General features: G+C 34.9%; 1 protein-coding gene across 9 annotated transcripts in view; it reads right to left on the bottom strand.

Moving 5' to 3' along the window:
- Nucleotides 1-26,992, bottom strand: part of ADK (adenosine kinase) — a 494,813-nt gene that overhangs the window by 423,956 nt on the left and 43,865 nt on the right. For all 9 annotated transcript variants that reach the window (XM_026005029.2, XM_072756311.1, XM_072756308.1 and 6 more), the window contains one exon: nt 7,733-7,786. In XM_026005029.2, the coding sequence (XP_025860814.1) occupies nt 7,733-7,786 (54 nt within the window). The remainder of the gene's footprint in view (nt 1-7,732; nt 7,787-26,992) is intronic.

Raw genomic sequence — 26,992 nt, 5'->3', positions numbered from 1 at the left:
TAAAAATATACATGATAGGGAAACAAGTGTGATGCAGTCAGTTGGGCTACCCACTCTTGGTTTCAGCTGGGGTGGTGATCTCAGGGTCCTGGGGTTGAGCCCAGTGTGGGCTCGATGCTCAGCTGGTGGAGTCTGCTTGAGAGTCTTTCTCCCTTTCCCTCTGTTCCTCCCCACTGCAAGCCTGTGCCTGCATATGCATTCTCTTTCTCTCAAATAAATAAATAAATCCTTAAATCTATGATATTTTAAATGTTATAACTTCTTTATGAATATTGAAAAAATATTAAACATTTAACCTTGTTGTTGTTCCTACGTGGCTTTTTTCCACATTTAAAAATTTTTAATGGACATATGGTTGACACTAGATGTTCTCTATTTGTGTTTTTTAAATATCTTATTAATGTATTTAAGAGAGAGGGAGAGCATGAGTGACAGAGAGTGGCAAAGGAAGAAGCAGTCTCCTGAGGAACAAGGGGCCCGGCCCGGAACTCCATCCCAGGACCCTGAGATCATGATCTCAGCCGAAGGCAGACTGATGCTGAGCCAACTGAGCCACCCAGGTGCCCTAAATGTTCTCTATTTCAATTTCAACTTCCATTTGCTAGTTTTGTCCCTCTTTACAGGCATCAATCCTGATGTTATTCTTATAAAACAATCTTGATGTTTTCAAAGAACTGCTAAGTCAGAATATTAATAATGGATTTAAGAGCATATCAGATGTTAATGATTCTAAGAGCTCTGAACATGAATTTTTTGTTTTTTGATTTAAGCAAAATCTACACCCAACACAGGGCTCAAACTCAAAACTTAAAGATCAAGAGTCATACCCTCTACTAAGTGAGCCAGCCAGGTGCCCTTAAACATGTTCTTAAACATGTGACTTAAATACTTACAAATCTCTCCTGCTGATTTAGAAATTGGGAGCTATTCTCTAAGACGTTATATTTTTACACTGAACCAAAGATCAAGGTTTCCCAGTGTTCTTGGCAATACTTGTGCTTCATACCCCTTGAAGGGTGAATAAATTCATTTATTTTAATGAACATATTCATTTATTATCTTCCATTTCATCATAATCTGAATTGAGAAAAACTTAAATACAATATAATTCATATAGGACAAAATTTAAAAATTTAAGTGAGATATTGAGACAAAATAGTTTCTGACATTAAAAATAATCATTAAAAAGAATTCACTCACTATGAGATGGGAAAATATCCTTCATCTAGAACAGAATACAACGCCTGTAAAAATTCACAGGCATTATCTTGAGTCTTGATATATCTTTATCTTGGCAGCTATCTTGAAAAGTCAAGTAAATAAAGTGAATCTCTTTTAAAGAAGGTTTTCCCCCTGTCTCATACAGTACAGCAAACTGACAAAAAAATCCTCAGATCAAATTACTTCTGTCTGTATTTAAAGCTGCATGGATACTTCTGAATTTATGTCTATTTGCCTTTACAATTTGCCCCTCACTCCAGTCAATTTTTAACTTATCTGAATCTGTATGTTCTTATCTCCATATTCTAGTCAAGGTAATATAAAATTTGGATATTCATAAATTGAACAAATATTCATGGAAACAAAACGGTCCTATCTTCTGTAACTGCAGGTATATCCAGCAGTAAGAAAATCCAGTATTACAAAATCTCCAATTTATGAAACTGTTTTGCAATATAAGGTAATATTAAATTGGAGAGTAAATCTCCATTTAGAAATGAAGTCAGTATCTTTACTGTAAATAGTACCTAGCAGAGTGACAGGTAAGTAGGTGAAAAAATATTTACTAAATGAAATAGTGATGATTTTCTATTTTAAATTATTACATTTACAAAACTAATACTCTAAGAAAAATCTATGGAAGGGGATCCGTGGGTGGCTCAGCAGTTTAGCACCTGCCCTTGGCCCAGGGCATGAGACTGGAGTCCTGGGATCGAGTCCCACGTCAGGCTCCCTTCATGGAGCCTGCTTCTCCCTCTGCCTGTATCTCTGCCTCTCTCTCTCTCTCTCTCTCTCTCTCTCTCTCTCTGTGTGTCACTCATGAATAAATAAAATCTTTAAAAAAAAAAAAAAAGAAAGAAAAGAAAAGAAAAAGAAAAATCTGTGGAAGACTAATGAAACCATTTCATTATTGGACCATGTATAGAACAAAGTATAAATTCCATAGCTTTGGATTAATTACATCCCAAATTGGTTGGCTTTCCCTATTTAAAATCATCTTCCAGAATCTTTACTTTGTAGAACATTTAAAAACAGGAATTGGAGAAAAAACATTCTGCTTAAAAAAAAAACAAGGGTCACAGACATTGCTGACCAATCTTCCCTGTTTTGTTAAATGTCCAATTTCCCCAGACAGAAAAATAAAGGGTGTAACTGTGAAGCATAAGTGACTAAGTTTATATAGAATCTGAATCACCACGTTTGGGGAACTAAGAATAGTTTAAATGAAAATATAATTAATATTACCACATAAATTTATACCAACACAGTGTTAATCACTGTACTTACCTATTGGTATACACAAAACTAAAGTACATTTTCAAAAAGCTGGTTAATGTGATGCTACCAATGCATTTTTATAATATCGTGATGAATCAAAACTGCCTTTAACAGAAAAATTAAGAAGCAATAATAATGTTTATGAGAACAAACCATGGAACTATTAACTGAACAATTAAATTGTTTTAGATCTATATTTTTCATGGTATTTTTTAAAAGTTTGGTCTTGAGGACAAAGACATCTTGGTTAATTTTAATTGTAAAGATAAAAATAAAATTACTTAAGAGAAGCCTTCATAAAGGGCTTTGGTGTTAAATTTTTAAAAATTAACAGTATGCTCTAACAGCGGCATACTTAACTGAGAGTTTTCTATAGTGTATACGTTGAAAACTACATATCAGAGAGCCAATATCCAAAGAATTAAGATGATCAACTAATGCCAAAACAATAAAGTGACAATACTATCAAGTATAAGACCCTTAGTTACATATACACTAGTTATTTAGAAGAAAGAAGAAGGAAAACTTTGGGTTATATTTATACAAATATTTGTTGTTGTTTTTTTAAATTTAGACCCTTTCAGCCCTTTAGACCCTTACTATCTTTTCTCACGTAGTTCAATTACAAAGTTGAAAAAGTGCACCTCGTAATAGGTAAGTATATTAATTTAACAATTTAAACTTAGGAAATTTTCATCTCTTTCATTAAGTTCTTTTTTTTCTTTTCTGGCCAGAGAAATAAATAACACAACCCATTAAAGAAGATTTAAAATACACATAGGGGCACCTAAGTGGCCCAGTCAGTTAAGCAACCGACTCTTGATCTCAGATTAGACCCTGACCTCAGTGTTATAAGTTTAAGCCCCACACTGGGCTCCACACTGGGCATAGGGCGTACTTAAAAAATATTTTAATAAATAAGTAAAACAAAATACACATGAAAGTACAAAAGAATAAAATAAAATTCATCCATAATCCAGTCACCTCAAAATCTACTATTCTGTAATTTTATTCTAGGCTATACACAAGCAAGATTTTTCATTTAATTAATCATTATGATATTAATCTTTTCCTAAAAACATTTTAATAACTGGGTAATATTCCACAGAGTTAATTTAACTGCCAAGGAAAAATAACATCATTTAAGACTAATCCAATTGTACAGATGTCATTTTACAATGGCCAACAAAATTTGTGTTTTCTATAAAATGTGTAATATATAAGTGTTAAGACACAAGTCATGCAGCCCCTGATAAGATTTTAGACCCCTTTCTACCACCTTTTTTTTTTTAAGATTTATTTATTTATTTATCAGAGAGAGAGAGAGAGAGAGAGAGGCAGAGACACAGGAGGAGGGAGAGGCAGGCTCCATGCCGGGAGCTCGATGTGGGACTCGATCCCGGGACTCCAGGATCGCGCGCTAGGCCAAAGGCAGGCGCTAAACCGCTGAGCCACCCAGGGATCCCCTCTACCACCTTTTTAATTGAAATAAAATAACTAAAGCAAAGAGTAACCTAAAAAATGTCATTTTCTATTACTTTTTAAGAAGTCCTAACAAAAAAGGTCTAATAATCTAAATATCTATCATTAATAACATATTTTTCTAAAAAAAATTTTTAATGTATTTTTCTTGTCACTATATACAATTTATTTTCCAAACAATCACATTAGATTAAGAAATTGAGCTATTAAAAAAAGAAAGAAGAAGAAAGAAAGAAAGAAAGAAAGAAAGAAAGAAAGAAAGAAAGAAAGAAAGAAAGAAAGAAAAAAGAAATTGAGCTATTAATCTACCATAAGACTACATACCTTGAAAAGAATGCAAAATGGCATGTATACTTTGGAAGAAAATCTAGTAGTTTCTTATAGACCCAAAAAAAACTACTATCCTATTGACTCAGCAAATCTACTCCTAATTATCCAGGAGAAATAAAAATATGCTCACAAAAAAACTTGAACAAAAATGTCAAAAGCAACTTTATTCACAGTAGCCAAAAACTGGAAAAACAGTATAGATGTACCAATAAGAGAACAGAACAAAACAGTATAGATGTACCAATAAGAGAACAGATAAACAAATGGATTATATTAATAAGCAATGAAAAGAAGTTAACTGATATATGGATGAATGTCAAAAATTTAATACTGAGTGAAAAGTTATATAAAACAGGGTGTATATACATATACGTATATGATTCCATTTATAAGAAATTCTAGAATAGAGAAAACTTAATCTGTGCTAGAAAAATCATAACAGTTCACCTCTGGGAGAATAAGAGCAGAGATTAAATACAAAGAGGCATATAGAGACCTTCTGGGGTGGTGATAATGTTCTATATCTAGAGGTTTGGGTTACACACACTTACTTTTTTTTAAGATATTATTTTTAAGTAATCTCCACACCCAGTGTAGGGCTTGAACTCAGACCCTGAGATCAAGAGTCCCATGTTCCACCAACTCAGCCAGCCAGGTGTCCCAGGTTGCAAACATTTATGCATTTGTCAAAACTCAACAAATGTATGCTTAAGATGTGTGCATTTCATGGCATGAAATTTTCACATAAAGAAAAAAGCTCTACAAAGTATTGACTTATAGTTGATGCATGTTAAAATATATAGAGGATAACATTCTGATGTCTGTAGTTCCATGGAAAAACTGATAAAGAAACAGATGGATAGACAGGTGATGATAATGATAAAATCTAACTGCTGAGTACATGGGTGAATATATACTGATAGACAGGTGATGATAATGATAAAATCTAGCTGCTGAGTACATGGATGAATATATACTGCATATTTAAATTTTTTCATAATAAAATCTAAGTAAAAAAAAAAAGTCTACCCTTAGGGGTGAACTATATCATAGACGGTAAATAAAATTTTAAATGAATTAACATACTATATAAGTTACATACTAAATAATATGAATATATTCTTTAAAAGCAGTTTTCTGTTATTTCTAATATTTGTCATAGTCTAGAAAGGCCAAAGGAGTCTCTAGCTTGACTACTCAATTCCCAAACCAAAAGAGCTCTGTTATCAGACCTATAAATAACAAGTAACCAACCAATGGTACAGTGACAATCACCAACCTCATTGATTATACTTGGCAGTAAAGAAAGAAATTGAATAAAATTTAAGGACAGTATACTTGATAACCCTCTATCAAGGGAGATTATAGTCAAATGAGAATAGAACAAATATGAAAATATTGAAAAGCTAGCATAATAATGGGATATATTGACTGTAAGAACTCTTGAAGAAATCATCTCCCTACACATTGGTCCTATCATGTTAAGATTAACACTTACTACAATGTCTTCATATGAAGGATGAAATAATTCTGAAAAGATTTTTAAAAGCAGTTTTAAAAGTACTTTAAAAAATCATTATACAGGGATGCCTAGGAGTCTCAGCGGTTGAGCATCTGCCTTTGGCTCAGGGTGTGATCTCAAGTCCAGGATTGAGTCCCCCATCGGGCTCCCTGCATGGAGCTTGCTTCTCCCTCTGCCTAGGTCTCTTCCTCTCTCTCTGTCTCTCATGAAAAAAATAAATTAAATCTTAAAAAAAAAAAAACTATACAACCTGAGAACAAAATATTTTGTGTGTGCACTTTTTATTTGAGTAGAGTTGACATATAATGTTACATTAGTTTCAGCTATACAACACAGTGACATAACACCTTTAGGTTACTGTATGCTCACCACAAGTGTAGCTACCCTCTGTCACCACACAATGGTATTACAATATCATTGACTATTATTCTCTATGTTGTGCCTAAAAATAATACGCTTGAGGGACACTATCAAAAAAAAATTATTCTCCATATAGATGTAAACAAATTAAAGATTGCATTAAACTAAACCATAAGGGACCTGTATTCAAAGTTAACATATCTTTAAACACTAGGGAGTGTCAAACATTAGGGAAATTCCCAAGGAAGCACGTAAAATCCACCAATATACTTATTAATTGGATAGAATCCTAAGTATTTTTTTTTATTTTTTAAGATTCATTTATTAATTTATTCATGAGAGACACAGGGAGAGGCAGAGACATAGAGAGAGGGAGAAGCAGACTCCCTGGCAGGGTGCCTGATGCGGGACTCGATCCCAGGACCCTGGGATCACCACCTGAGCCAAAGGCAGAGACTCAACCACTGAGCCACCCACAGGCCCCAGAACCTTAAGTATTATCGAGTATTGTGGTCCAACTTGAAGGTGTATAACCAGCCACAGATTCCTCAAATTCTTAATTCTACAGTATTATTTGACATCAGGTGTTTGCATAATAATTAAAGTCATCAGAACTTTCTTACTCCAAAATGGGAAAAAAAAAAAAAAAAAGACTAACTAGAAAATAGAAGCATATAAATTCTTTTTTAGCTGTCCTCTTTGGACAATGTCATAATACTAAAAATATTAAGATGAATTTTTAAAATTCCCAAACCTGTCATTTTTTTTAAATATTTTATTTATTTATTCATGAGCGACAGAGAGAGAGAGGCAGAGACAGAGGGCGAGGGAGAAGCAGGCTCCATGCAGGGAGCCCGACGTGGGACTCGATCCTGGGTCTCCAGGATCATGCCCTGGGCTGAAGGCGGCACTAAACCGCTGAGCCACCTGGGCTGCCCCCAAACCTGTCATTTTTTAAAATAAAAAACCTCAAAGTTCCTATGAAATAACAATCTTTTAAATACAACAACAGAGTAGAAAAATAGCCATGGAGGTATTCCAGAATCTTATGTTCAAGTTATTTTGACCTGAAAGAACCCTAAGAACATTAAAATTTTTAAAGGAACAAAACTTTGTTCATATTTCAAACTTCATATTTAAAGTGTTTTTGCCTTATGTCAATCAGTACTGGGCACTTAACTTTTCATAAAGGAATAAAATTATATTTTGCCATCTTAATCATGAGAGTGGGGAAATCAATTGAGTAAAAGCCAAAATTAACAACTTAATATTTTATCTGAGGAAAGATCATGAAATTACATATTTCCCAAAATGCCCTTAGTCTAGATGATGGACTACGATACTACATGTTGTAACGTGCACACAAGCAGAATTATTTCCCATGTTAACTTTATGTAATGTAAATTATCCTACTCTTACTACAAGTAAGATCATAGCGCTAATTGCATCTTTTTATTTTATATAATTAAAAAAATCAGATTGTTTATACATCTCGATAGAAGAGCGAACTATAGACCACCTAGGCTTTAATGTACTTACAATTCCTTGTGTTTGTCTTCAGCCAAGATTTGGTCATTTGGTTTAAGAGAATACCTGTAACACAGAAACAAAAAAATACTGGTCATATAAACACACAAGTACATTTGCCTCATGGACATCTCCCTATGGCTATCAACATACAGTTACTTAACCCCTGTAAACAAGCACTACCACACTGTTACAGGTCTCTGTTGTTGTTTTTTTTTTTAAGATTTTATTTATTTATTCATGAGAGACACAGAGAGAGAGATAGGCAGATACAGGCAGAGAGAGAAGCAGGCTCCATGCAGGGAGCCCAACATGGGACTCGATCCCAGGTCTCCAGGATCACGCCCTGGGCTGAAAACTGCACCAAACCGCTGAGCCACCCGGGCTGCCCCAGGTCTCTGTCTTAATTGCTTAAACTCTAATGCCTAAGTTCTTTGCTGTTCTATTAGTCAGTATCACAGACACCACCCAAGAACTGAAGTAGGATCAATCTGACGTTCAAAAACACAAGGTATCTTCAGTATTCTTCTGAGGCGAATAATCTGTAATGTTATACTCATCCAGAAGTTCAAAATTCCAAGAAAATATTACAGTAAGTATTTAAGTGTTAACAAAACAATATGCAGTTATTCACTCATTAAATACATAGTAAAAATCTATGTACCACATTATGTCCTAGGTGGTGTAACATAGGAGGAAAAATAATGTAGTTCCTTTACTTACCCACTTATTAGCTTCATAACCACTGGCATTATTTCATTTCTTTAAGTCTCACTTTCCCTGTCTATAAAACAGAAGTTGCTCTAGATAAAACAAGTATCTTCTAAGTTACCATATATTTGTAGTGCTAAAGGTAAACAGATTTCTGAGGAGTACACAGACAAAAATAAACAATGAGTGGCAATTCCCAGGTTTTCAATTTTCACTTGTATTCAACCCTTTCCTAAAAACTAAGCTGCCTGACACTGGGTCAGAGGCCCTAGCAGAAACGTCATGTGGATTCCCCTTTCTTGCCTCTCCCTCACAAGTACCTTTACTCTATAAAAAGAATGGCAAATCTCTCACCCCTCCTGAAAAGAAGCATACTGCAGTGGCTGGGGTATAAAAACCTCTGAAGTCCTTAACAAGAAATAGTTCATAATATTTTTGCCTGCAAAGCCTCTTTAAGTAAAATACCATAAACTGCAGAGATTACTGTTTTATACATTATTTCTGTAAAGAATGAAGCTACAAAATATAAATGGAGAACTGTCACAGGATGTCCTATTTTCAGATATATCATGGAATGGGGCACAAGCTGATTTCACTTTTCTTTAAAAAGTTTATCTTTTCCATCCCATGTACATTGTCAAAGAATGCATTATTTGTCAAGAAGAGTCCTATGAAGTCCAATGAAGACTCTTCATAGGAAGAGTCCTGTGAAGCAAAGCTAAGAGAGTTTCCAATTAAAAAAAAAATAAGAAAGTGTGAACTATTTCCTCCAAGCAACAAATTTAAAACAAGGTTCCTTATCTTCCATTTATCTATTAATGATTAAATATCAGAACATGGATGTTACAGAAAAACAAGTCAAATCATTTATTTGAACTGAAAAATGAAGCCAGACTTTTTTCTACCATGAAAGTAAATCTGATTTGACAATGAAGAACAATTTTACCAATGATTCCAAGGCAAATAACAGCCTTTAACTAGATGAATAGTTTTGACTAAAACATGGTTAAGGCATTCAATAAAAATATTTTATCAAAAAAAAAAATCCTTCTGAAATTAACAATATTTAACTTTCCCCAACATCTCCTAAAATGTTTAGGTAAACATATGCCAATAGGTAAAGCACTAAAAGATATAATTACTAGCTATTTAGGAAGTCTTACCAAAGCCTTTTTTGGTATATTTCCTAGAATTGCATGTCTTTAATGACTCTAATGACTGGAAAGTCAGGTGGTTTCTAATTCTTTGCTTCCAAAAAAACTGAAGGACCTAATCAAATAATCAGCTGATAGACAAATAAAAGTAATTTTTGATGATAGATCATTTGATAATAGAGAAGCTCAAGATGCCGCTGAAACAACACTCTTCTTCATTTACCATCCAATGAATTATGTGAACATATATTTCAGCATTTTCACCTGATAAGGAGCAAGTTCCTCATCCCCTTCTTAGGGAGCAAGACCTCTAACCCCCTCAAGGTCCCTCTAGCTAGTCTAAGAACCAAATTGACAGATTAACAGAAGAAAATCAAATTTAATAGGTGTATGTATGAGGAGTCCACATAGTTTTGGAAATCCCAAAGACAGTCAAACAAAATGAGGTACACCTATCATTCTGAAATAAGGAAAAGAGGGTAGGGGTCTGGGATTTCAAGGAAAGGAATGTACAGGGCAATTAGAAGGGATGTTTGGGAGCACCTGGTGGCTCAGTTAAGAATCTGACTCTTGATTGGTTCAGGTCAAGATCTCAGTGTCATGAGATGGAGCCCAAGTCAGGCTCTTTGCTGAGCATGAAGCCTGCTTAGGATTCTCTCTCTCCTTCTCCCTCTGCCCCTCCTTGCTCTCTTTCTCTCAATTAAAAGAGAGAGAGAGAGATGTGTGAGTAATTAGATATTTGTCCTATTATATAAATGTGTCACTCAGATATAATTTATCTCTGTTAATCTTTATTCTGAGAAAGATCCCCAATTTAGATTCTTCTGCCCATTTAAGGGAGGGGCAACAGTTTCTCATGCACCCACAGGTTCTCAAGCGCCTTCAGCTCAAAATAATCCACATACCAAAGTGTCACATTCTGAGGGGGGCCTATCCTGAACCTCTACACATCTCTAAAAGAAAAAAGGGAAATAAAATTAATGCTAAACATTGTCTTATTGCAGCAATATTATTTATCCAAGAAAGGTTGAACTAAATGAAATAAATTAGTTTCATCCACCTCATTAAAAGATGCATTTCCAATAAAATGTTTCCTTGCTTAATATTTAACAAAATTTTATTACATTTATGTTGTTTTACTAACTATATGTTAAATATAATTTAATGACTAGGAAATATTTTTTATTCAATATACAGGCATAATTTGTTGTGGAGATCTATGATAGGGTGATTAATATGTATGAAAGGCTTTAATACATGAAAATATATTGTCTTCATAATATATGCATAATATATTACATAAAAAGATAATTCACGCACAAAAACACATTACACAGGATAAAATCTGGCGGCAAAAAGTGTAATAGAAATAAAAATTTGGGCAGCCCCTGTGGCTCTGCGGTTTAGCGCCACCTTCAGCCCAGGGCATGATCCTGGAGTCCCGGGATCAAGTCCCACATGGGACTCCCTGCATGGAGCCTGCTTCTCCCTCTGCCTGTGTCTCTGCCTCTGCGTGTGTGTGTGTGTGTGTGTGTGTGTGTGTGTGTCCCTCATGAATAAATCAATAAAATCTTTTTAAAAAGCTAAGAAAAGAGCCTGCTTGTATATTTTTATAAGTGGATAATGGTAAAAAAAAAAATGTTTTTAATAAATGGACAATGGTAGGTATCAAACCCCTATAGTATTTAGAGTTCACTAAAAGAATGTTTATCAGTTTTATTTAACATTACAATAAAAAATCATAAATATTAACCTAATGAGTGAGGAAGTTTATTAAAACATTTTTATGAAAGTTAAGAAGTTTAGGGGCACCTAGGAAGCTCAGTGGTTGAGCATCTGCCTTTGGCTCAGGTCCTGATCCCAGAATCCTGGGACGGAGTCCCATATCAGGCTTCCTGCAAGAAGCCTACTTCTCCCTCTACCTATGTCTTTACCTCTCTCTGTGTGTCTCTCATGAATAAATAAAATCTTTTTTAAAAAAAAAGTTAAAAAGTTTGAAACCAGTGGATTGGATAGATAGCAAAGTGTTTTGTACATATACAATAGCAACTCAATCAATCTTTACTTTCCTTCTCCAGCTGGCTAGTGATAGAGAACAAACATTTCCTGCACTTAAGGACCTCAAGATTCAGTAAGTGAATTAGAATAAAAATAATTGCTTGTGATGTGAGAAGGTTACAATAAAGTGAAGTACAATGTATAATGTTCGAACAAAACAGAGTAACAAGTCTCCTTCCTAAGACAGTCAAAAAAGAGACAGCTTTTATCTGTTCCCCAACTTTCTCTTCCTTCCCCATTTCACCTCTCTTCTCTGTTCTTTTCCCATTAAATCAAAACAAAATATCCTAAAACATCCTAAAAGTCTCAAGATGAGACTTTTAAAGGTAATGATGAAGGAAGTCAGGGGAAAAAAAGAGTCCACATAGGCAAGAAGCAGGCAAGGAAGGGATATAGCCTGATTTTGATCAAAACACTAAAAGGAAAGTTTTACTTTTCTAATTCACAGAGTATGTTTCCAGATCCTCAAGGATAAATTTGCAAGACCCACTTTGAACCATTCTCCAAGCAAATTAGTTCTCTAATCCCAAACTTCAAGCGATCATTCTTCCCATAACATTTCTTTCTCTCATCTGATTTCCCCCTGCTCCACACCAGGTTAACTTTTCATCACATCTCTGTAACTTTAACTTTCCTTCAACTTTGCTGGGGATATTTTTAAATCAATTTTATCTTCCTTATCTCTTCCTTGACTCTTGCACACTGCATTTTAGGAAATTAGTACAGTCTATTTTTTAGTTGGGTTCTGTTTCTTAAACATGAGATAGATGTTCTGCTTTTTTATTATTTCTTAAATTCAAACATAAACATGGCCTCTAAAAAGCCAGACATTGCAAAATGGTATAGTGGCAGTTCTCAACCTTTCTTCTGCCTGAATTTACCAGAGGATAAAGACAAGCACTTATTCCAATCAACAGAAGATAAGGAAGCTGGAAAGAATACAGGGAAGCACCTTCTTTATTTGCCTCTAGCCCCCACAGAACACCTCTGAGACCTGTGTTACTGTCCTAATTCTGCTAGTAATTAGTTTTTTGAAGTAGGCAAGCCACTTAATTTCTGTAAGGATAAAACTACCTATGTCACCGGGTTGCTATGTGTATCAAATAAGATAATACATGAAGTGTTCAAGTGTCAGCAGTGAACATATAATAAATACTTCTCCCCTTTTTCTTGAAATGCTTTCACCTCTGTAAAATGACTGATTCAATTAGCTCAAATATGGAGGGAAGTTTAAAGTGTTCACATTGTGAAACAAATGCATAGCTACAAATTTCCATTAAGAAAACATCAGTGTTGGGATCCCTGGGTGGCGCAGCGGTTTAGCGCCTGCCTTTGGCCCAGGGCGCGATCCTGGAGATCCCGGATCGAGTCCCGCGTCGGGCTCCCGGTGCATGGAGCCTGCTTCTCCCTCTGCCTCTCTCTCTCTCACTGTGTGCCTATCATAAATAAATAAAAATTTTAAAAAAGGCTTAATACCTTAAAAAAAAAAAAAAAGAAAACATCAGTGTTGTGCACAAGTATGTCAGTGTTGTGTACAAGCATTATTTATGGAAAAGTAAAATTGTAAGCAAATACTACAGAAAGCACATTTATAATCAGTAGATTACAGCACAATGGGGAAATGGTTCAAGATTAAGTTTAAAAAAAAGAAAAATGGCAATATACTCCTCCAAAGAATTGGAAACATAACTTCAAAATATTATACAGCATTACAAATTATTTTTATTCTCTTCTTCATGTTTTCAAAATGTAAATAATAAGCAAATTACTTTTGAAATTAGAAAAAATGTATTAAAAACAAATACATATATACCACTTTAGAATGTGGTCATAATATTCATCTGGATGAGGTTTCACTTTAATTTTTCAAGCAATGAACATTTAAGCCTCCAAAGATTAGTTCAAAACTTTTCTTGTGTATGGGATGCCTGGGTGGCTCAGTGGTTGGGCACCTGCCTTCAGCTCAGATCGTAATCCGAGGATCTGGGCTCAAGTCTCACATTGGGCTCCCTGCAAGGAGCCTGCTTCTCCCTCTGCTTGTGTCTCTGCCTCTCTCTCTGTCTGTGTCTCTCTTGAATAAATAAATAAATCTTTAAAAGAAAAAAAAAAACTTTCCTTGTGGAGAATTTTTTAAATAAATTTAAGTATTTTTATTGTATAAATATGGACAGCAACAGGTGACAAGTGGATAGAAAGAAAGAGGAAAAAAGGAAGAGGGAAAGGAGAGAAATAAGGGAGGGGGGGAAGAAGCAGGAGAGGGGAAGGAGGAATAATTTCTTTCATCCCTGTCTGTCTGAGCTGTTAAAGGAAGACACATTTGAAGCAAAAAAAGAATAAAATCCAATAATGGCATTTCCATCAAGGGTAATGGAAAATGGTATGGTTATTTAGGTTTATAATTAAATATCAGAACACATAAGTAAAATGTATCAATATATGATATATAACTATTAAGCTATGCTAGAATAGCAGCAATATGCAACTAACAGTAATAAAGGTTGGGCCTTGAGACTGAAACAGAGTATTTATTCAAATGTGCTTTCCCTGAAGATTAGCATAACATAAAATTTCAAACCTAGAAAGGTCCTTGAAGATACTGTGAAATCCAAAAACAGTCCAGTCATAAATGAAATGGCTAACCCAGTGTCACACAAATAGTTAATGCCAAGCTACAACTAGCTACATACCACAACAATAAAATATTCCATAAATACCTGCAACTGAGATTGCCCTCTAAGAATTAAACAAGATTCCAAGAAATCTATAAATATTACCACATGCTCCAAAGAATACTAATGGTGGCATGCAAAGTTTTATAGAATTGGCACAGACAGTGTAGGTGTGGCAAAATTTTAAATAACATGTTAAATTAGCCCTAGCAATTAAAGAATAAACTCATCAAACCATATTAGAAAGGAAAGAAAGGGAGGCCAAAAATGCTAATCACCACAACAATGTTTCAGACTAAGGCTGAAATTTAAGAAGCTTACAAAGAAACCGATTAAAGAGTAAACCACAGGGTTAGAATGAAAATAATAGCAAAAAGTTACAAGGTTTATGAAACTAATATTTTAAATTCTCATTAGTAAACTAAATAAGGATTATAACTCAATTACAGAAGGCTGAAGAAAAGACAAACTAGATTTACACTTAAATAGAACTACACTCTTTATTATTAAATTTTTATGTTTTTATTTTTAAAAACCATTGATAAGTATTCAAAATGACTAGCTACATATTTTCATTAAAGGAAATTTTAAAATTTGGCTTGTAACATGTCCCTGCTTGGCTACTGGGCCATGATGTGAAAAGTTGGGGCTCAGGAGCACATAGTCAAGAAAGAATTCTTGAGAAGTCTAGGACCAGTAGACAGAAAAAGCTGCACTGGGATTGGGAGGAGTGACTGACTATATATTTTTAAGTTGGGAGAGAGTTACAGATAGTGCAAGTCTCTAAGGAATTTGGGAGCAAGGTTTCTAGGACCCTGAGGAGCCATTTACTACTGTCTAGTAAAACCTTAGTCAGGAGACCCTTTGGATGTGTATCAGTGAGCCATTAGTTTGTGTATATATGTATGTGTATGTATCTATGTATGTTACATCCAACATGGAGCTCAAACTCATAACCCCAAGAGATTAAGGGCTGTACACTCTTGTGACTGAGCCAGCCAGGTGCGCCTATTGATTGCTCTAAATACCATCTATTTTAATGAGGATATGATGATGACAATGACAGTAACAGCTAACATTTATTGAACGCATCGTATCAAAGTAAAATTAAATATAATGCTTATTCATTACACAACTCCCAGCCATGAATCCTCTACCCACCAGAAACATAAATCAAACTATCTTCCCAAATGGGTCTACCTGGATATCACATATTTATTGCATGCATGAACAAAACTGAACTCAATCTCTCCACTCTAACATGTCTTCCTCCCATACTCCCTAACTCAATTGCAAATACCATCATCTATTCAGTCACCAAAACCAAAGTTGGAATGTCATCCTCGTCTCCTTTGCTCTCTTCATTAATCGATCATTAAATTTACCTTTATAACACTGAAGTATTATTGAACTTTCTCCAAACCATCATTTCCTAACTACAATGATCAGGTTGCCATCCATCAACAACTCTACCACTACAGCCTCCTCTAATTTATCTCCTCAAATCTACCCATCTACTGTAGACACATGCTTTATATAATTTTAAACGTAAATCCGACCAGTCATTCCCCTGCTTAAACTCCTTAAGTGCTCTCCACTGCCCATAAAAAAGACAAGAGAGACATTCCAAGCTCCTTAGTAGCCAACAATAACATTAGCTAGTATTTGGGAAACACATAAATTATCTCATTCAATCCTCACATTATAACATCCTATTTTAATATTCCTTGTTTTTTACAAGAAAAGCGATCTTCCACAGATTAAGAAACATAATCAAGGTCACACAGCTGCAAGTAGCTCCAAAGCACACTCTTAAATCTCTACCTATAATGTCACATTAATGAGGTGATTTCTTTCTACAATTGTCTTTCAGACTTACTAGCTGCTTAAAGGCAAGAAACTCTGTACTCCCAATACTTGGCCTGTGCTGACCACAAAGCACATGCTCCAGAACATTTGTATTTAGTTGAAATGAACTATTAAAAATGTATTCGTGTTTAGGTAAGCCTTAGAAATACCATTTTCTCAATATCCAAAGTCGAGTCTGAACATCAGAGAATCCACAACGAGTATCATCTAATGATCTATGGAGCAAAATAAAGGCCCCATAAATGAGTCTGTGTTCATTCAATTTCCATAGTTTAGATCTTATTTGAGAAGCTTCAGAGCAACTCAAGACTAATCACTTAGTATGTGAAATAATCTAAAAATTCAGAATCAAATGCCAGTTCATCCCAAAATCTAAGAACCTAGAATTCAGAATAGCCCAAAGACCATCTTTCTTTTAATGAAGGTAACAAGGTAACCAAGTTAAAAAAAAAAAAATTCAAAATTCAGTAACGTTTCCAAATACCAGCAATAATCTAAAAAATGTTATTGAAAAAATATTCCACTCACAATAGACTTTATTTTTAAAATACCTAGAATAAATCTAACAAAAAAATGTGTATCTGTGAAGAAAATGATACAATTTTGTAATAAAACCTAAGCTGCACTAATATTAGTAACAACTAATCATATATGACTATTTAATTAACTAGGGGCTAGCTCAGCCAGAACAGGGTATGACTTGATTGTGGGGTTGTGGGTTCAAGCCCCATGTTGGATGTAGAGATTACTAAAAAAAAAAAATAATAATAATAATAATAATAAACTTTTTAAAATAAAATAAAAATAAATGTAATTATTTAAAATTAAATAAAATTCTAAAATTCAATTAATCAGTTGCACTAACCATATCTCAAATGTTCAAAGCTAAATGTGACTATCTGTTATATTGGACAGCACAGATACACAACATTCCCATCATCACAGAAAATTCTAGTGGCCAATCTGCTGTAGAGGTAATAACTTACACTACATTTTGTTTTAAATTTAATCACTTCTACATGGTTTGGATTTTTTCCAAAACACAATTATTTTTATAATTTTTTAAAGATTTATTTATTTATTCATGAGAGACACAGAGAGGCAGAGACATAGGCAGGGAACCAGATGCAGGACCCCAGGATCACACCCGGAGCCAAAGGAGGACATGCTCAACCACTGAGCCACCCAGGTGTCCCTATAATTTTTGAAGCTAACAAATTTAGCAATGATCAGTACCATAAGATGTGTAAATCTGAAAAAAAACCACCTAACCATTTTGTAATCTTGTATTTAATGTATGTAGAGCCTATGAGTTATTAAAATATATAAAATACCTAAAAGAAATTGAGATGTATATCTGCATAGATAGAAACTTATATACAGTAAAGATCTCATTTTTCCTAATCTAAAAATGCAACACAATCCTAAACAAAATTCCAAAAATAATTTCTTTAGAACTTGACATCTTATTCCAAAATGTATGTACAAAAGGGCCAAGAATAACTAAAAACATTCCTGAATAAGAACAAAGTATAGGGACTTTCCCTATCAGACATCAAGATTTATTATAAAGCTTCAGTAACAAAATAAAAATAAAGCTGCATTAGTTCAAGCACAAACAAATAGACTAGAAAAAAAAATGAATTGGGGATCGAGAAACCAAGCTATATATAAATAAAAATTGGCACTGTAGATCACTGAGTAAAGACTGGAGTATCAACAATATAGTGATATGACAGTTGATTTCCCTCAAGAAAAAAAAAAAATTCTAACTGGACCCCTACTTCACATCATTAAAAAAAATCAAGTCAATTAAAGACCTAAGTATACAAATCATAACGTTAAAACTTGTAGAAGAAATAATGCAAAATAGCTTTACAAAGAATTAACTACAAAAGTGTCAGAGCATTTCATAATTAGTTTTAAAGCAAAACAATTATAGCTTTTAATCTAGGTAATTTGGTGGGGACAGGTGACTTGGGGACCCTACTCTTCCACCATCTTGCCCCCTCCTTGCTTTTAATCTTATATATGGAGTATCACTTGACACTCCAAATATTGTTTTACTTCAAACCTAACATATGTTCATTTATAGAAATGATTCATCTTGATTTATACAAATTATCCAGTTGTAATCTTTGGTATTAAATAATCAACCCAGAAATTTACAACTGACTATTATTACCTTGAGTATCTTTGGAATGAATATTAAGTAATGTCTTTCATTCATGCTTAATTAAGACTTACCCAAGGTTTATGAGATTACATTATTAAAGATTTAGATTGGTAGGAAAAATATATTTCCTCATTCTAACTTCCTTTCTTAAAACTATTTTCATTTCTAATGATGGTTTCTACTTCCCAATCAGCTTGTCATTAATTCTCTTCATACCCTTATTTCTGTGATATTTATCTAGTGTCAGGAAAAATCAAAACAAACCTGTCATACATTCCTTTGCTTCTTTATCTATATACTTCTTCCTTTACTCTCCATTAACTAGTCAACACTCATCTGGAAGTATTTATATACACCACATTTCACCCTCCCCTTACACCCAATGTGTCTCTTCAGTATGCTAAAAAGATTATTTTCAATAGCCTACTTCCTGCTTTAAGTTTTCCTACTTATTTTCAGTCTTAATATTTTGACAAATTGGACACATCAAAACTGAGTAACTTAATTCTGCTTTTCTTTTAATGAGATAAAGTTCTTACTTTTCTTTTTTAATTCCGGGGAAAAAACTGGCTTTACAATCTTTAAATGAACAATAGGATATTTTTGAAGAAGTTTTTTAAATACAAATAAGTATCTAATTTGTATTTCAGAATGATGGCAATGCTTATTGTATTCTGAAAACAGGTCAATTGTAGGCAACATACCAACTCATACAAGAAGCGCATTGTTCTGAAATCCTAGTCAAGGAGAGAATTGTTGAATGTTTCAAAGTCTCACTCGGGATTTATTAATCTACTCTAATGAATTAATTAAAACTAAATATTAATAATCTTTAGAGTGAATTACACATGTTTTTCTCAACTATACACTACTGAAGGAAAACACAATTTCACTAAGTTTATAAACCTTTACATATCTACCATAACTTACACTGAAAAAACCTGGATATATAATTGCATTTTTCACTTTCAAATTAACATTTCCATAGTAAGGTAACAGAAAATTAAGAAGAGAGATAAAAAATAGAGATTTTACAATTAAGACAAACCTGTATTTCAAATCTCCGCACAATGACTTAGGTGTTTTTTTGGGACACGAACAAATTTCTTAAGATCCAAATTAGGGCAGCCTGGGTGGCTAAGCAATTTAGTGCCACCTTCAATCCAAGGCCTGATCCTGGAGACCAGGGATCAAGTCTCATGGCAGGCTCCCTGCATGGAGCCTGCTTCTCCCTCTGCCTGTGTCTCTGCCTCTCTCTCTCTCTCTCTCTCTCGAATAAATAAATAAAATCTTTAAAAAAAAAAAATCCAAATTATTCTTTATATGAGATATCTACCTCATAAAGTTGTCAAGACGACTAAACTGATACCATATACACCTAATACACGCTGAATAAATGTTATTTTTGTCAGATAATTAATTCTTAAAATTTCATTATATTCTTATTTTTCTCTATACTCTTTTTCTCTATACTCTTGAATATTTTTTGGATGGATCGGCCATTCTTTAGATTCAGCTCTTTGCAGTGCGCAGGCCAATATCCAAAGATCATTAGCATATGATGGTTCTGATTCTTTAAAACACTGTTATGAAAGCTGGACAAACACATTATATGAAAAATATATCTAAAGGCAAAAAAAGAAAGTTTTAATTCCCTCATTAATTTTAAATACTGAACACTTAAAATCCCACTTTATTTATTTTTTTTAGATTTATTTGAGAGAGAGAAAGAGAGAGTAGGTGAGCACGTATGGGTCAGGGGCAGAAGGAAGGAGAGGGAGAACCTCAAGCAGACTCCCTGCTGACAGAGCCTGAGGGGAGGCTCAATCTCATAACCCTGAGATCATAAACTGAGCTGAAATCAAGAGTCGGCCACTTAACCAACTGAGCTACTCAGGCACCCCTAAAATGCCACTTTATTTATTTTTTTAAAGATTTTATTTATTCATGAGAGGCACAAAGAGGCAGAGACACAAGCAGAGGAAGAAGCAGGCTCCCTGTGGGTAGCCCAATATGGGACTCAATCCCAGAATCCCAGAACCACAACCCAAGCCAAAGGCAAACGCTCAACCAGTGAGCCAACCAGTAGCCCTAAAATCCCACTTTAAAAAGGTCTTTTCATAAAAATTTTTTTCAGTGAGATGCTACTTCCGAAGTACCTAACATGCACCCAGAACAATGTTATCATGTACCTAAAATACAAGAGTTTACAGACTTATCTTACAGATTTACTAAGATACTTTTCTTAATTGTGTCTCTCCTCAACAATGTTTATAAACCCTGCATGCAAGGCTTCTACTATGGATATTTAATCATAAACCTAGTACAGGGCACCGCAGCCCCACAGCTTGTTAGACGGCCAACTCTTTCAGCTCAGGTAGAGATCTCCAGGTCCGGAGATGGAGCTCCATGATGGGCTTCATGCAGAGCACAGAGTCTGCTTGACACTCCCTCTCTCTCTCTAAAATAAATTTAAAAAAAAAAAAAAAAAAAAAAACCACTGAGCTCCCTTTCAATAAGAGATTAGTTAGGAAGCAGAAAAGAATGAGAGCCAAGAAAGTCAAAGGAAACTACAAACAAAAAAAAAAACTCTTTTATACTAAACATTGCTTGTTGAAGAAATTACAAGATCACATAAATTAACATATTATTAAATACTTAGAGAATTAAGCCAGCAATCAAAGAGATTTGAACCTAAAGGAAGATAATCATTTATTTATCCAGTGTTTATTTATGAAGCAGAAACCAGGCCTACTCATTTAAAATCCTCAAAACCTGGCATGTAGTTATTATTAACTCATACAATATCCTTTAATTATCAATAATTTAATAATCTAGTTAAGAAATAAAGGTAGTTAGAAGGCATGGTGGAACAGGAAAGGAATAAGGGTCAAGAGACACAGATTCCATCTTAGGTTTATACTGCTAACTATAATCATGGGCAAAACATGGAACTTCTCTGAGTCTATTCCTTGGCTATAAAATGGGTAAAGAGTTATCTCCAGATTCCAATCCATCTCAAAAATTCTACAAATCCGTAGATATATATGCTAGCACACATATAATGACTGTGAAATATTACACACATACACCCCTTGGACATTCACTTAACTATGGCAAAGAGACTATCTACTTTCTCCCAAGATTCTGTTAAAATAATAATAAAGGTACAAAAAGAAAGGTAAAGATCTACAGGCTCAATCTTCAGAAAAAGGAGAGCAAGGAGCACGTGGCTGGCTCAGTCAGTAGAGCATGAGACTCTTGATCTCAGGGTTGTGAGTTCAAGCCCTACACTGCGTATAGAGATTACTTAAAAAAATAAAATAAAATCTTTAAAAAAAAAAGGAAAAATGAAAGTGAATGAGGAATTTAGCTAAGCTGAAAAAATTAAAATCTCAATTGCAACTGAAAGAGGCTATATATGATAGGCAAGCGTTAGCTACTTGCAGAAGCCCTAAGTCTCATAGGAACTGGATAAGGCAAGTAGAGAAACAGACTATCATCTCACCAAAACAACTGACAATTCCTAAAATAAATTAGAAACCAAACAGAAACATCTCTTAACTGAGAGGCAACAGGCAAAACAGGAAAGATAAGGAGGGTCAGATCAAACCACCTAGTCAATTATATTATCTTTGCTCTTTTACCCTATCCAGTTCAAAGAATAAAGTAATGAGGCTTGAAAGACTTTTCTGTAAAGAAACTGAAGAGACTCAGAGCACAGACTTCCAAATACTAATAATATTAGGGGTCACCCCTTAAATATAGGCTTTTAGTATAATCAAGTCAAAATAAAGTCCTATTAGTCAACAAACTCAACCTATGCATACCAACCTTTCAATGAGGTTTTGAATGTGGGGTGTGGGCTGTGTATTTGAAAAAAAATTTGGGGGAGATGCCTGGGTGGCTCAGTGGTTGAGCACCTGCCTTCCTTCAGTCCAGGACATGATCCTGGAGTCCCGAGACTGAGTCCCACATCAGGCTCCTTGCATGGAGCCTCCTCCTCTCTCTGCCTGTGTTTCTGCCTCTCTCTCTCTGTATCTCTCATGAATAAATAAAATATTTTTTTAAAAAAGAAAAAGAAAAAACATTTTTTTTTGCTATACTTATTAGTATCCTTTGGCTATGTAACAAATTCACCCAAAACCTGGAAGATTAAGGGTACCTGGGTGGCTCAGTCGGTTCAGCATCCAACTCTTGATTTTGATTCAGGTCATGAGCTCAGGGTAGTGGGATCAAGACCCATTTTGGGCTCGGTGCAGTCCACTTGAGATTCTTTCCCTTGGTGCCTCCCCCCACTCAAGCTCTCTCTCTCTCTCTGATAAATGAAAAATAAAATCTTAAAAAAAAAAAAAAAAGGTAAAAATAAAAGAGGGTTCCTGCGTAGCTCAGTAGGTTAAGCATCTGCCTTCCACTCAGGTCATGATCTTGGGGTCCTGAGAACAAACCCAGGGTTGGGCTGGGCGCCCTGCTCAGCAGGGGAGTCTGTTTCTCCCTTTGTCGCCCCAGCTTGTGCTCTCTCTCTCAAATAAATAAAAGTTTTTTAAAATGCTTAAAAAAAAAAAAAAAAAACTTGGCAGATAAAAACAATACTTATCATCCCACACAGTTTTTCAGGGTCAGGAATCCGGGAGTGCCTTAGTTAACGGATTCTGGCTCAAGGTCTTTCAAGAGGATACAATCAAGCTGTGAGCCAGAGCTGCAGTCATCTCAGGGCTCAACAGAGGATGGAGAATCCACTTATAAGCTCACATACATGGTTGCTGGCAGGTCTCTGTTCCTCACTCCCTGTGAGAGCAGGGAGGCCTTATCTGCAGTCACCTGGGTCTCTCCATAGGGTGCCTGAATGTGAAGACATGGCAGCTAGCTTCCCCCAGAATGAGTAATCCAAAAGAAAAAGTATGCATACAAACAAGTCAGAGAACACCTAAGGTGGAAACCACAGTCTTTGACAACCTAATCTGTCAAGTAGCATACCATCACACCTCTGCCGTATGTCATTCCTTACATAGCTCAGCCCTGACACAGTGTGGGAGGAGACTACTCAAGGGAATACCAAGAGGGGATCACTGGGAGCCATCTTTGAGGCTGGCTATCACAGTATTTCTTCTGTTAGCCCCTCCAAGTATCTCTGCCTCCTATTTTTCATATTCATGTGTAGTGCCCTCCCACATATTATACCAGATTTGGTCTGTATGACCAATAACATTTGGCAAAAGTGATATCATGTCACTCCTAAGATTAGGTTATAAAAAAAAGACTAGTTTTCCATCTAGAGAAAATGATTCTTCCTCTCTCAAATCATATGTTGGTCCATGAGATAAGGAACTGAGTCCCTGAGTTCAAAAGCTCTTAGAAATGGAGGCCAGTCAATAATGAGTCAGCTGGGAAACAAATCCACCAGCCACAGCTGAGGCCTGAAATGACTGCCTCTCTGGCCAAGAGACTGACTGCAACTTGATGGAAGATCCTAAAGAAGAACCACCCAACTATGCCACACTCTCAAATTCCTGATCCTCAGAAACTATCTGAGAGATACTAAATGTTTGTTACTTTAAGCAGTCAAGTTTGGGGGTAACATGTTACACAGCAATAGATAATTTTATTAAAGCATTTAAAAAAAAAAAGACCCTATTTAATTGAGAAAAAGAGAGAGAGGGAAACAGATTACAAGCAGGGGGAGGTGCAGAAGAACAAGCAGACTCCCCGTTGACCATGAAAGCCAGGATCCCAGGACTCTGGGATCATTACCTGATCTGCAGTCAGATGCTCAACCAACTGAGTCACCCAGGCATCCCACATGCTTTTTTAAAAAATTATAAAAACGGGATCCCTGAGTGGCGCAGTGGTTTGGCGCCTGCCTTTGGCCCAGGGCGCGATCCTGGAGACCCGGGATCGAATCCCATGTCGGGCTCCCGGTGCATGGAGCCTGCTTCTCCCTCTGCCTGTGTCTCTGCCTCTCTCTCTATCTCTCTGTGACTATCATAAATAAATTTAAAAAAAAAAAAATTTTTTTTTAAAAAAATTATAAAAACAATTCAGAATGTTATAAAAATTTTAAATTGTACAGAGTGTTGAAATAAAATAACTACCTAGCCAATCTACTCTTCCACAACTGTTACTGTTTTGACCATATCCTTTCATATTTTTTTATTCCTATAAATGGAATGACTGTTTATATCTTATCCTTAAATATGAATTGATAGACAAAAATCACCTAATACTAGTGGAAAGTCTCCATTGTGAAGGAGAAAGACTATGACAAATAATCAGAAAAGAACCAATCCATAGAAAACTGAAATAATGCAGGAAATAGAAGAGGAACCTTCAAAAAACAAATAAAATCATCTCTAATATGCTTGGACAGGAAAAAAAAAATTAAATCCATAACACAAGAATGTTACATAATAATAATTTAACTAATAGCAAAAACAAAACAAAACAACACTACTAAAGCTTCCACAGAGAAAAAACTGTGATCTATAAAGGAGGGAGATGCATTTGATGTGCTGGCAATGGTACATAGATTCAAAATTTGCAAAGGAAACTCTATCTAACCAATCAATAAGATGTGAAGGAAAAAAATTTTTAAAGATTATCACACATATGCAAGGATTAAAAAAAATGTACTATATGTAAAAATGTACACATACTCTTTCTCTTAGGAAGCTACTGAGGCTATGCCCCCCCACCCCCACACCCCCCCCCCACACACACACACAGAAAACCAATTAAGAAGATATGAGGTGTAGGAAACAAGAGATCCAAAATGGTTAAGTCACAGGGAAGTTCAAGGAAAACTGCTGTTTAAAGGGGAAAAAAATGTCTAATACTACAACCAGTCCAGTTTGGAGCACAAAGATAAAGAATTCTAAACAGGAGGTCACCAGAGAAAAAGAGGTTGGAGACTTACTGATTTTGAGGAATGAGGAGTCAGAGGGCGAGAGGTTAATAGGCATGTGACAGATATTAGAGTTGTTTGAAAATTTCAGTAATTGTACAGAAAATAGTGCAAATGAATACAAGATAAAATTAAGTAACTGGAAGAAAAACAAAAAGTTTTATACATAATCACAGTCCACAATTTTGTTCACAATGATTATTGATTTGTTTGGACATAATTTAATAATATGAGGAAGATGAAATGGTAGTAGGTGAAAGAAAGCTAAAGCTTTCACAAGCTATCACAATAAGGAGTCTATATACAATATCTAAAACTGACAAACTTAAGCAGCTCCTAGCTGGCTCCTCAGTTGGTAAGTAGAACATGTTACTCTTGATCTTGGGGTCGTGAGCTTGAGCTCCACCTTGGGGGTAGAGTTTTTAAAAAAATAAAATTAAAAATACATTTGTAAATAAATAAAAACCACCAAACCCAAGAAATACCTAATAAGATAGACCTCAAACAGTCCCTAAGCTTGGGACTGCTAGACAGATGGTTTGCACAAGAAATTAACCTTCAGTTCACTTAGTGTCACAGTCAACATTCAAGAATGTATAGCAGTTGTTAGTAATTACTAAAACCTGGTCAGCAAGGAGGTAAGTAATCAGACTCTTCAAAAATTAAACATCAAGAGATTATAAAAATTCTGGTAAGAATGGCAAAAGCAAAGTTCTCCAAAGGACAGAGCAAATCCTCTCCACTGTCATCAGGAACATGATTAGGTTATCTCTTCCCACAGGGAATGGAAGATCAAGGGTGCCACTCTAGCAGAATGCTGTGTTCTGGAAACCATCCTAATGAAATCATGATCTTGTAACCTTTCCCTATGTTAAAGGAACATTTATTCTTTACCTCTCCAATCAAACATCCTTATCAAAATCATACACAGCAAATATTAATGTATTGTTTAGAACCAACCAGATAAAAGGAAAAAACAGCTAACAGAATTAAAAATGGCTGCTTTTGGAAAAATAGCATTTATGGGGGGATAAGATAAAAGCAAGGGGAAAGGTAGAAGAAACAGCAAAAAACTAACGTTATTCCTTATAAAACTTCAGTAGTTTATTTTTTAATTAGCACTAGTTGTATATTGATAAGAATTTTTTTATTGAAAAAGCCAGAGAGTTTTCCTAAAAATCAGAAACAGAACACATACTTTATCAAAAAAACTTTGATGGTTAACTCATTTTCATAGTGTAAGATACTAATAAATACAAATTTATTTCATTTACTTAGTACCCATTCCCAGAAATTATTCCTGGAAAAATTTACTTTTACACATCCCAAATGTAAAAAATACTTAAACATAGTCTGAAATGTAAACTAAACCTAGTCTACTAAAATAATAAACAATACTTTCAAAGTATATTCTACAAAAAATTATTAGGGTTAAGAATATGAAAGTCTTTACATTTATGATTAGGGTCCAAAACTTGCTTTTAATCTCCAAGTACTAATTTAAAAATCAAGGTTAAAAATAAAAACCCTCCCAAAATAAAAATATTAAGCTTCAGCTGGCCTTTTAGGATCAGCTGCTAATGAAACAAAGAAGCTACTTGAGCTACCGGTAGTATCAGCACACAGCTGCCAAATCATAATCATTCTGCTCACATTTGCATGAACTTTTAAAAACAAATATCCAGGGGCTCCTAGCTGGCTCAGTTGGTAGAGCATGCAATTCTTGATCTTGGG

This window comes from Vulpes vulpes, chromosome 4 (assembly GCF_048418805.1).
Source record: "Vulpes vulpes isolate BD-2025 chromosome 4, VulVul3, whole genome shotgun sequence".
NCBI classification, from domain to species: Eukaryota; Metazoa; Chordata; class Mammalia; order Carnivora; family Canidae; genus Vulpes; species Vulpes vulpes.
The sequence above is the reverse complement of the archived record's forward strand: the minus strand, read 5'-3'. Positions and strand labels throughout refer to the sequence as shown.